This window comes from Notothenia coriiceps, unplaced genomic scaffold, assembly GCF_000735185.1.
Source record: "Notothenia coriiceps isolate Sejong01 unplaced genomic scaffold, NC01 NC01_scaffold00008957, whole genome shotgun sequence".
Lineage (NCBI taxonomy): Eukaryota > Metazoa > Chordata > Actinopteri > Perciformes > Nototheniidae > Notothenia > Notothenia coriiceps.
The window spans coordinates 530,813-543,602 of NW_011341658.1; the positions used below are offsets into that span (position 1 = coordinate 530,813).

At 40.7% G+C, this 12,790-nt stretch overlaps 1 protein-coding gene across 1 annotated transcript in view; it reads left to right on the forward strand.

Moving 5' to 3' along the window:
- Positions 1-7,554: 7,554 nt before the first annotated feature.
- The window catches only part of pde4ca (phosphodiesterase 4C, cAMP-specific a), a 36,161-nt gene continuing 30,925 nt past the window's right edge, over positions 7,555-12,790 (forward strand). The window contains exon 1 of the mRNA XM_010770431.1: positions 7,555-8,075. Within this exon, the coding sequence (XP_010768733.1) occupies positions 8,002-8,075 (74 nt within the window). The 5' untranslated portion in view covers positions 7,555-8,001. The remainder of the gene's footprint in view (positions 8,076-12,790) is intronic.

Consider the following 12,790-nt stretch of genomic DNA (forward strand, 5'->3'; position numbering starts at 1 on the left):
GATTGTTATATAACGACAATGCAACACATCATAAAATCTGAATTGGACTGAATTAGTTTGTTACTCATTTGATATCATATCATAGCTAATATTCACTGTGGCTTGAGCACTGCCTGAAATGATGACATCCTCAGTGGAGTGGACAAGTGTTGTAAGCGTTCTCACAGCAGAACTCAAGATGGTTTGGTTGGAGGCAATGAGTATTCATGACATTGTCAACAAGTCCTTGTTTGTTTTCCCCTCCTGGCTGTTTGATCGTGGAACATACTTTCCAGAGAAGATGGTTCCAGGAGGGAGCCGTAAGCTTCCCAAAATCATAAGATGAACAGTTACAGTATAGCTTGAAAGTATGTTAGGGACAATCTGTGGTCAATAATCGAAGAGTGAGTCTAATCAAAACCATGAAATGCTCCTCTTTGGAAATCTTAATCTCTAGGTTTACATTAGCATTATGAGAGGGGGTAGCTCTGTTATAAAGTGCGCAGGAGGGTTGACTTTAACACACAGTTGTTGGGCACATTGGACAGAGCAGACTAATAGGATGTCGTATCAACGACTACGTTTGGGCACATGTTGTGACATCAAATCGGTTCGGTCTCAATTTGCCGATCCAGCCGAACTACCTCTTGAGGAACTTGGTGCTCCAGGACCGGTGAGAGTGCCTCATCGGGAATGTTCTCTCTATTCTGGCCTTCCTAAATCAAAGTGACGACTGGGCAGTCCTCACCTCTGCCTCTAGCATCCGCATGACTGGTGTTATGATGCACTTCAGGGCCAGAACCGCGAACACATTTACTTGGCGAAAGAAAAACATCTTGTTGCCTAGGCATTAGAACAAAGCAATATAAAAGTGTTTAACAATGCCCACTGGGCCTGGCACAAGTTAAACTGCGTCACACAAGGATAGTGATAAAGATATCACCAAAAAGGATTGAAATTGATATTCAGTGACTGTGAAACTCTAGTTCGGATGGAAAGTGGACATGGAAATCTTTTGCTAGTGGAAGATCTGAGCAAAGAACAGAAGATTAAAGCAGTAGATTTTCAGATGTTGAGATATTATCACCTTTGAAATGGAAACCAATTGCTTAATTTGGCAATGAGTAGACATGAAGTTATGATCGTGATCACCCAATACATTTTCAGTCAAAAATGTACTTTACGTTTAGATTTGATTGGGCACCACCAACTTCCAAAGGCTCCACTATACTGTATTTACCAGCCAATTGCTAACTTTGTCTGTGTTTTGTTTGATGTTGTCTTGATAATAAACAGTTGGTTTGTCTAAGATTTCTGTTGCTCAAAAAAGGGGTTGAGAGTTTGGTTTGTAAAATCGCATCATTTCTGATAAATGTAAATCCAAAGGCCAAGTCTCAGAGCAGGCTCTACAGTAGATCAATGACCAATAATGGCACTCCAGAGAAAATATTATCCATGATAGATGAAGTGTTGAAGCTGAAGTGTTGAAACTGGTGTCTGGTGGTGAAATGGAAGTTATCAACTGAGAAAGACAGACCAGAGGTTACATCCGGTGTTATACACTCATACTTTGTATAGTCCCTTGAGACATCCTTTGGTGATGACTGATGATGTAAATATCTGCATCTGCAGTGCTACATTAGGATACATTTCTCTGCCTACAAATACAGTATCATTGCTCCAGCTCACATACAGTGCAGGAGCAATGAGTGTTTCTCCGCCAACAGGCTTTTACCAAGGCATCTTTCTTCCCTGCTCTCCCTACCAGCTGTTGGTCATAGGTTCAGCCTTGTGTCAGATGCTCCAGCTCCTTGGGTTATTTCAGTTACTCCAGAGACCGCCGGTGTTTAGCTGTGAGTCCTGAGACACAGGCGGACCTTTCCTCACTCCGCAGCGATAAACAAAGAGATTGGGTGGGGGTGAAGATGATGTTGCCTGTGGTCACAGATAGAGAGCGCCATCGTGACAGCACCCATGCTCTCTATAGCTTTTATCTACCTCTGCTTTTTATAGTCAGAGGCCCTTCATGTGACTCTTCCTGGTGTGCTCGGAGCATGTGAAAGGCAAAGAGGCCGTCTCTGAGGAAAGAGGCAACCTCACAACAAATAGCACCTCAGGGACCAGAGAAATCGCCTGAGTATGCAAAGTCATTTGGAGTGAGCGTAAGAAAGGCGAGCTGTAAGGCCGAGCCAGGCGACGGCTTAGTGTTTATACACTGGAGGAAGTAATTATGGAGCACAGTTTGAAGTTGATGTACAATATGCTCTGCGAGATTAGGAGTGAGGGAATGGGGGATGGCAGAGAGCTGGAAAGAGGGAGAGGGAAGCAGACGGAGGTGATCTGTCATGCTTCTCCCCTGTAAATCAGACGTCCATATTTAGCTGGAGAGAGGGAAGGCCCAGCGGTAATGTAAACACAGCCTGGGAGAGAGAGGCAGGGAGAGTGCATCAACACATAATGTTTGAGTTCATACCCCGGCACGGCAGTCAGCGTGGTCCTTAGGCAGAGACACAAAAGGGATTCTAGTTGATAGGTTTCATCTAAAAATAAAAACTCTGATAGAGAGACCTTTGTTTTGGGTTTTTTTAGTGCTCTTTTGGGATTTTCAAAGGAATCATGAGCAAGCCTAAGTTTAGCTCAAAGATGAGTGAGCGTGGATTGGACCAGAGGCACTAGCTTTTCCTGGATTTGAAAAGCAAGAACTTTTTTTGTAGGCAATGTCACAAACAGGTCCTTTAGGTGTTTTTTGAGGAACCAGAAATAAAAAAAACAACAGAGTGTACTTCGGACTAAAGTCACTCCAGGCAGAACAAGCGAAGGGACTGACTTCCTGACAGCTGACCTTCCTCGATGCGCTCGGAGAGCTCTGAAGAGGAGCAAGCCGAGGTGGAGGAGAAGCCTCAGGACCGCAGGTTGGGCCGGCTGCCCATCATTCAGCTCATGCCTCGGTCCAGAGCGGGCTCCCCGGGAGGGTCCCCAATGATCTCACCCAAGGATTCTCCACGTGGGTCCCCCCGAAACTCCCCGCTGCTGTTCAGGAAGCTGCTGATGAACCGCAGCATCAACCTCCAGAGGCGCCGCTTCACTCTGGCCCACACACCCAGGTAGAGTCCTTCACTCTGAGGCCTAAGATAGCAAAAGATCACATTTATAGTTGTATTTAAATGCGAGCATATTGACTTCTACTGTGCTTGAGCTTTCAGAAGCACTTCTAGGTCTTCTACTTCTATGTCTACTACTATGTCGATATTTAAACTCTCAATAGCTTTTCCTCTGGTTCAGAGTGTACCTTTAGGCGCTGTTTAATGTTTCAGCATATCTGTGCGTGTTGCTGTAGTAGGAAATGCTTCTTGTCACATGGCGTGGGGGCGGTTACTCTGCTTGATGTATTTTAGGTTTATTTCCGTGAAGGCAACCGCATTTTTACTAGTATAGTAATGGTTTCCAGTAAGCTTACGTTGTTAAAATGGATCTTGAGAAGATGTGCAGGTATTGCTTCAAGTTGGCTGTTGTTTCAGAGAAATTCTGCTGAATAAAATTCTCGTAACGTAAGGATTGTAGAGGTGTTGTTTCATTCTCTATAAATAGATTAGCACTTAGTAATTTTACTGAGAATATATCACATCAGATCCAATATGGTTGTTGTTGACACTTGCTTGATTTTATTTTATTTTTGCAAAATACATTTGATTCACTATTGAAAAGGTAAGGTCTTAGAAAGAGTTGAGTTTCCACAGCACATTCTGTGCGTATTTTCCTACAGGTGAACGTGTTTTTCCAGAGCTTTTGTTGTCCCAGCTAGTAGCATCATCTCAGTAAACACACAGCTTAACGACAACCCTGCTGTCCCTACAACCGCACACTGATGATGTTCCATTTCTATGTCAAACAAGTCCTTTAAACCTAGCACACCTCTGGATTAGTGCACAATATTTCTTGCTTAGATAAAACATGTTACATTTAGTCTTGACTTTTTTGTGACAGTGGCCATAGCTGGTTTGTAAAGAGTACAGCTGCCAGCTCTACACTGGTACATGTTAATAGCTTTAGATTTATGAGCCATTATTGCATCAGACCCAACCCATGATTCAAATGCAAAAACATTTAGTTAGTTAATGGTGTCAAGGCAAGAACTGTATGATCAATTAAACTATACTTGACCTAAGAGAGGAAGAATAAACAGGGCACAACAATTACGTGTGGATGGATAAACAAACAGGCTTGTTTGTTCTTTTTTTGCTGTTAGGGGAAAATTTGTTTTCCCTTTGGTGTGTTCAATACGTGTGTAGGTTGATTCACAATAAGAGCCTGTTGCAGAAAATTGTAATATCAGTTTTTTACACACATGGTTACTTTCGTCTTTGTAAATGTTTACCCTTCTCTCCTCAACATATAAACACAGTGAGATGTAGGCCCCTTGTAACTCTGGGCTGTTACAAGTTGTCCTCAAATTGTTGCAGTGATGTTAGATCCCATCCACCAAATTAAAAGCATGGAAGAAACTTTAGCCGGGGCTGTAAAACCCTGGCTTAGTTTTATTGGCACAAAATGCATATTAAACATTCCTAAAGAAAGCCCACTAGAAAAACTCAAAACGTGTTTAGAAGTTCATTCACCTTTTATAAACATGTAGGTCCCCCCCGGGCGTTTAATGGTTGTGCATTTGAGATTTAGAGACACATATCTTGACCAAAGTTTACTCTGATTCGCGAAAACGGTTTCATTAATCTCCCTGTGTCTGTTGAAAATCTAACTATTACAGAGTAAGAGGCTCAATCTGGAAAGTCAGCTTGCAGATATTCAACATTTCAGAGCTGTTATATTGCACAGCGTATATTGCAGGGTACGTACAGTAGAGTCACAGCTGAGGTAAATGGATGGACATGAGTTATTGCAGGATGGCTGGTAAGGAGAAGGAATTAAACAAACTGGGGGTCCAGCGGAAAATGAATGTCGCAGGGAGCTCAAATATAGAACGAACCCTTTTCACTTACTGTCTGAAGTGATTTAGCCTCTTTTTCCACTCCAGAGACACCACTTTACATTTTGTGAAAGAGTTTCATGAAAATGTTTTTCTCAGGCCAATTCTTGGGTTGAAAAGTTGTCTTGGCTTATTGAACATTAACACAATCATTTTCACTTTATTCATGGGCGACTCTCTCTCTTTGGCTTAAAGGGGACCTATCATGAGTATTCTTTTTTTAGATGATTACAGCAGAGTTAACACATAAAGCAACTCAACTGTGGCCACCATTGGCACATGGTGGAAGTACATTCACTCAAGTATTGCACTCAAAAATGTAGGTTCTTGTACTTGAGTATTTTTATTTCATGTTTTCTACCTCCACTCCACTACATTGTGTGAGCATATTTGGTACTTTCTACTCCACTACATTTTATAAACGTATTTAGTTACTTTGCAGATTTAGGTTCTTAAAACATAATATAAATCAATAATACATATAATATTATTGGTTAATCTACCTAGTTGTAGATAAACTAATTCAAATAAGTGCTACATTCAAGTGATAGACACATTAATGCATTAATAATTCCAATACAATCATTTTAAATACATGGTGCTTAAATTGGCCATTCTGCATGACGAGTACTTTTAATTTTGATACTTAAAGTATGTTTTGTTGCTTATACTTTTGTACTTTTACTTAAGTACAGTTTGAATGCAGGGTTTTTACTTGTAACTTAGTAGTTTAGCACTCTAGTATTGCTACTTTTACTTAAGTCAATAATTTGAGTTCTTCCATCCTGGGCATGTGTTAAAGTTCTAGTGGTGGAAACAGGGTTATGTTCAGGATGTTCATCCTTTCTCCGGATGAAAGTTGACATTGCATGTCCTGTTATTTTCCACTAGAGGCTGCTACGTTGTGAAATGAGAGCATGGAGCATCAAGAGAGTGTTTCTGTTGCTGTGATTGGTCAGACAAGAGGAAAGAGGAGAGATATTCTCCTTTGGCTGGTGTGTGGGTGGGGAGGAAATGTAATATTTCAGGAGGTATAAAAAGATCCTGGTGTGAGAAATATTGTTGTTATTTCAGTTATGTTCAGCCCTTTCTCTCAGCGGGGACAGAATAACATGAAGCTGGCTTATAGCGTTCATATATCCGTGTAAAAACAAACATTTGACCCATTCCCTGTGGCATTTCAAAACACCCCTTTTCATCCGACACTCAAAAAATGTAACATCCGGATATGCATTCAAAGAACCACAAGAATATAAATCATTAGTAACAACATATATATTTGTACTATTAGATGCTTTCCAATACCCCTTAAAATGTATTCAAATGAAGCTTTTTCTCTCAAGTAATTGCCTAACGTTTCTCAGTGGAACAGAGCTTTTTTAGTCCCAGCTTCAAAATAGATAATTTAGCTTGATGGCTATCATGGACAGTAAGTAAACCTCCAATATGTAACTTCCTGTCTGCTTCCTCCCTCACATTATGAAAAATGTGATGTTTCAATCCTTTACTAATCCCCTTTTCTCTGCAGTAATTTCACAGTTGCATATTTGCCGACACCAAATATTTGTTTAACAGTGAAGAGGATAGTGTGCGAATCAGATGGATTATAGCGTGGCATGAGAGGAGAACTCAATATCAAAAAGGAAAATTGAATCTCACACACACACTATTGAAGTATTGATTGACCGGTGCACTATTGCTGCTGGCATGGAGGCAGGCTGGTTACACGGAAACAGAAACGGGACACACTTGCATATGATAAAATAGTTTGAATACTTAAAAAAAACACTTCTATTTCCTCCATTAACCTCACCTCTTCTCCTCCTACAATAACCCCAGTACTGTTCACACTGTTCCACTTTCTCATGCAATGACTGGCATTCTTTAACTCTCCGTTCAAATTGCTCTCGCTCTCCCAACCGCCCAGCACCCCACCCCTCCTCTCTGCCTCCACAATATATCTCTCTCTCTCTCACTCTCAGGGGAGATAGTGTTGTTGTTTGTTGTTTTAAGCCTGAGTTTGGTCCCACCACTCTCAGGAGAGACGAGAAGAGAGAGCAGAAGTCTGTTATGGCCTGCTGACAGGGTCTACATGGGACGGCCCACTCCAGGGAGCATCTGATGGGATTATAACACTCTTTCCAGCTCACTTTTTTCCCCTCCACTAAGAATAACTCTGCTCAGTCTCTTGCATCACAGAGGCAACCCGAAGTTCAAATGAACAACTTTGTGCCAAGTTTGTTGGACCTGATTTTTCTAAGAAAGAAAATACCTCATGGCCGCTTTTGAGGAATTTGTTTTGCTGCTGATTTGGGAGAAGCCAGAGAAGCGTTTATCTTGGCACGTCTGTGGTGAGCTGAAACAAGTGGAGGAAGGAGTCCCAGATGAGCAATGACAGCTGACACCATCCTCAATTTCACTTGATTTGATTCGGCCCCCTATCTTCAGTCACTGAGATGATATGATTACTGGGATCTAACAGCCAAGCCTTTTTAGGCTATTCACACACATACACACACACACACACACACACACACACACACACACACACACACACACACACACACACACACACACACACACACACACACACACACACACACACACACACAAGCTTTCTGAATCTTCCTTCTTCACTAAAGCAAATGGACATATCCTGTATGCTGGGACCAAAAGCTGAACTGCAGTTTGATGCACTTTGATCCGTTGATTCTGCACTGAGCTGGAAGGGAATTACTTATAGCTAATAACGTTTATTTTATAAATACACAGAATACTCAGCAGGCCTGACTAACTGTTCCGTCATTATTGCTCTTACCCTGCGAGGCTTATGATACTCCTGGGTTTGCAAATAGCTGTTTTTACCATTTAATGGACATTCTTATACAACATAAAGGAATTTGGAAAGCTCTCCTTTTTGATTCATGACGGCATGGGGGTTTTGGTCGCTCCACAGAGGTTCACTTTCATCACTCGCATCCCAAAGCTGCCGTTTTGATGCTGCTCTGAATTCAACTTACTCTTTTTGAACTACCAATACCATGATGAACAAAGACTCTCGCTTTCCAAGAAAGACGCATAGCAACTTCTCCACCCGCAGACACTCGTGCATTAGGTATGTATCCAGGTTGTGTGTTGAGCATTTTGAATGTGACTGCAGTCGCTGATTTGATGCAAATATTTGGTATACTGGAATGCTGATTCCACTTGTTACTGTATCTCGCAAGCACCTGTTTTCTCTTTTAAAGTACTTGACATTTAGTCAGCTGATGGGGAATAGTTTGACGCTGCTGCTCTGTGTCTTTATTCTAACAGTGCGATTGCATTGGGTTAAGTGGTCGTTTTATTTGTTTTATTCTGTTGTGTAGTCATGATGTTTCAGGCCCCAGTAGATTGATATAAAAAAGTTATTTAAAAACGTTTAACATGGATTTTTGGCAACTCTCTGACAATCTCAATCTTTATTTATTTATATAGCACATTTAAAACAACCTCAGTTGACCAAAGTGCTGTACAGGGAACAAATACAATATAAAATAACACAAAATTAAAGTAGTGTTTTGGTTTGCTTTTGTGACGGTTTATCTGGTGGTGAATTTGCACCTGCATCCTTTTTCAATTAAACCCAATCTACTGTTGAAAACAAAACATGTGCCACATTATCCAGTGTGTGCTGTTGGTGTTGCTGTGGTTGGCGGCGCATGCCTCAGGGGGGCTTGGTGGATCGATGGCTCTGACCACTGATGGCCCTCCTTGGGGTCCATGGACCGGAGCCAAACCGAGGCGTCCGTGTTAGACACGGTATGCCTGTGATGTGGTCCAGGACTTTCATAACGAGGACTGAAGAATAACGGCACTTGGTGGAAAATTGTCGATGAAAGCGACAGATGGAGCAGATTTAATCTCTGTTTTCTATCTTGTCCTCTAGGTAACAAAACAGAGAGGAATAATACAATAATAATGAACTCACTTCATGTACGTCTGTCCTGGCTACAAACTGATGAGACTGATTGACTCGATTGCAGTTGTAAAATGATACGACTGTGTTATAACCAGCACGACCTAAGGAAAGAGCATAAAATCTACTACAGCTGTCATGAGATCCCTGCAGGACTCGTCGTTATGTAAGATTGCAAAAACTAAAAACAGATACTTGATAGATGAAGTACAGAAATACACACACATAAGATCACACAGCATATGAATATATACGCAGATCCGTGGGTCAGCAAGACTCCATTTGGATAGGGAATGGTAACTCAGAATTAGCCATGGGTCATTAAATAAGCACAACAGATTCATAAAGAATCTCCCTCCCTTTTTCATAGCACACAAAGAAAAAAGGAACATTTCAGAGCTTTGGTGGGATTTTTTTTGTTGCAATGTGTGGTACTTTTCTGAACTCTGGGCATAAGGCATGTGCTTCACAAGTGTCTTCTGAACTCCTCCAGCCGTGAGCCTGTTTGGATCATATGAGGAGATCAAAGCAGGAGATTTTGGACCACAAACAGGGAAAGAGAAGTGCACAAGAGAACAGAAAAAGCCTCTATTCTCTCTACCTGATTTGTACATCGAGTTTCTTTACTAAAAAAAAGAACAATCAAAACGTTGTCACTGTTGGGAGATTTACATCAAAGCAAAGTTCCGATATAGTTATTCCACTACCAGCAAACACCATCATATGGGGATTAAGAAGATATAGATGTGTGTGTTAAAGCAGTCGTAACATTTATTAGGGTTGTTATTATTTAGTAAATTAATTAATTTATCTGCTTATGTAATAGAGACAACGCAGCCTCTTGTAATCCAGATGTGTCCATCACAATAGAGAAAGCTCTTTCCTCACTTGTACTAACAGTACCAAGGCGCCATTCATCCTCTGACGCAAACACACACACACACACACACACACACACACACACACACACACACACACACACACACACACACACACACACACACACACACACATACTCACAGTCCATATAACCTTCTCACCAATGCTTTTTATGGCTTCTCTGGTACATTTAAACAACATAGGGTCACTGTATTAGATGGAAAAGCTCTTAGTCCTTATCTTTAGAAGAGACTTTGGTGAAGCATCCAATCAGCTTGTAACAGTTTGAAGATGGGCTTTATCTAGAGTAGAGAACCATGGGTAAGAGACGTGAGTGATGTGAGAGCGAGAGAGATACTTCACAACGGCTCACCAAGTGGGAAAAATAGATAATTTAGGCCAAAAGGGTTACAGGCGCAGACGAGAGGGCGGTAGAAGTGATAGAGAGGACGTTGGTCCAGATAGTGCTGCTCTCAGTGCAGAGATAATGACAGGAAGCGAGGGGTAAAACAGGAAGACCAGGGTGAAAAGAGAATTCAAAAGATACTTCTGAGAGGTTAAAGTGATTGTGAGGGAAAGAATAATGATGAAAACAAAGAAAAAAGTGTCAAGTGAGGTCATCCAACTAAAGGGCAACAGTGTCAATGTCAGAGGTCCCAATATAGCTCCCATCCCCCCTCCTCAAACACACACCCAGATTAGTCAATAGAGCCTGTGTGGCTGTGGCGGGCCGGCTGCTCTGTGCGTCACTGCTGTACTCCATATTTTCAGCATGACTGATTTCCCCAATCGCCTCCAGAGCCTCATCGATTTGTGTAACTGGCAGGAACAGCAGCAGCCGGGTACAAAAATCTGCCATGCAGAATTTTTTTTCTAAACTAGTAATCTTTCTTTTATCCGAAAGAGTAAAAGGATGACTGTTGTAAATACGATGTGATTAACATGTCTGATAACCCTAACAGATCCAATGTGCTGCGACTTTAATAAATATTCTCAGACATTGAATGTTAAGACATTTCTTTGTTAAAAAATAATGTCAGGTAGACAGTACAGTTTGTAAATGGCCTGACAAAATACATACTGCATCAACTTGGCTTGCTTTTATTTACTTTATAGTTGGTAAATAACTGCATTTCAGAAAAATAAATCATTTTTGTATCAAACACTGGTGCTGGGTGTTTGGACAGTAAGAGAGCAGTGTGAGGGTGAGTGTTTGTTGTGACCACTAGAGGGGGAAGTTGGCTAAGTTATACTCGGAGACTATTAGAGCGCAACAACCTCCTGCGGACCAAGGGGTTGTGGATATAGTTACTGTATATATAATATAAACAACGTGGTGGTTTGATAGAGTATAATTCTATGTTCAGGCTACTGGAAATAGGCCATGCTGTGGAGAGTTAAGGTGAGTTAAAGGGATTGTTTCAAAGCAATTTTATCCAATGTGAAAATATGCATTTAAATGTATAAACTGTCTGAATCAACAGTTATTATTGTTCTTACTTTGAAGGGCAGATAACTTCAGATTCACAATTTTATGCTGGGAACTATTCAATATTTTATGTTGACATCCTTTTTCATCTTAGTATAACTCTACTATTGCTCCTTCTGTGTAAATGACATGAATTGCAGATCAATTTATTCTGATTATCCTAATCCAAGTAATATCTTTGAGAATAGAGTTGTTATTTGAGGTTGATACTGTAAAACCCTTTTTGATAGATCTGATGATTCTTGAACTAAATGAACTTGACCTCAAAGTTGCTTAACTGGTTTGTCACATTGAACCTGTAGTTTGTACCTCGGCCACTTGAGGCAAAAGAATACAGCAGAAGATTTATTTGTAAGAAGAAATGTAATGCATAGGAAAAAAAACATTACAACCAAACCCCAAATACAAACTTTTCTGATTTACAGATAACATGTGCTTCTGAAAAGTATATTAAACCCCTTTTAAATATTTTATATAATTAGTGAAACTAAGCTCACCCCCAAAAATAATTTCATATATTTATATGTTTAAGTTCATTTTCAATAGTCCTCACAGAATGACTTCCAGTTTGGTATTTAATGAACGTATCACAACAGCTGACGTTGTCCTCTCCCATACATTAGATACCTTTAGATCAGCTGGTTGTACTGCATGTCTATTTATGTCTACTATTACATAAACAGTACTCATACAAAAAACATATGCACACATATCTACTGTAGCCTACACCCTGAGTATGTGTGTCTCAGGTGAGTGAAATAGATTAGATTAGATTCCTTTATTGTCACTACACAGAGTAGGCTACAGCGAAATTACAAGCATTCCCGATGGTGCAATCACACATAACAGACAGTATAATTTAGAAAAATAGTGACGAGGCTGCATTTCCCTGCCCTTTTTTCACACATTTAACTTCCCTGTGTCCATTTCAATGTAGGTGCATGCACATTAGTGAGTTCCCCTGATCATGTGTCCAAGCCTTTTTCGGCCGTGTGTGTTTGGGTGTGTGCGGCAAGTCTGTCATCCACCCCAAACCCACCGTCATGCTAGCAGCAGATGGCAGCCTAATGAATCATGAGGCGACACACTGATATCCTTTACTACAGTACATGCTGTGACACGACGTTTGACACCACCAAGACTCTGATAAATATAGTCTGCTAGCAACAGCCACATGCTGACACCTGGCGCTGCCGCTTTGTTACGTACGCAGCATATTAGATGACATGTGAACCGAAAGGAAATGTGTCTTAGTTTTTGGGATTTACCCCGGCCCTGTGTAATCCTCATTCATTTAAACTGACCATAACAACTGCAGTGCTGTTTAAAAAGATGTAAGAGTCTGTTTATTTTATTTTTAAAGAAGCAGTCATTATTTTTAAATGATTCTTCCTGGGGATTTTGTGACCTTATTATGAAGGTGAAGAAGAACTCACTTGGTGTGGCCCAAACTCACAAGTTATTTTGAATTAAAGTGGATATCCCGGAGTCAAAGTATGTAAAT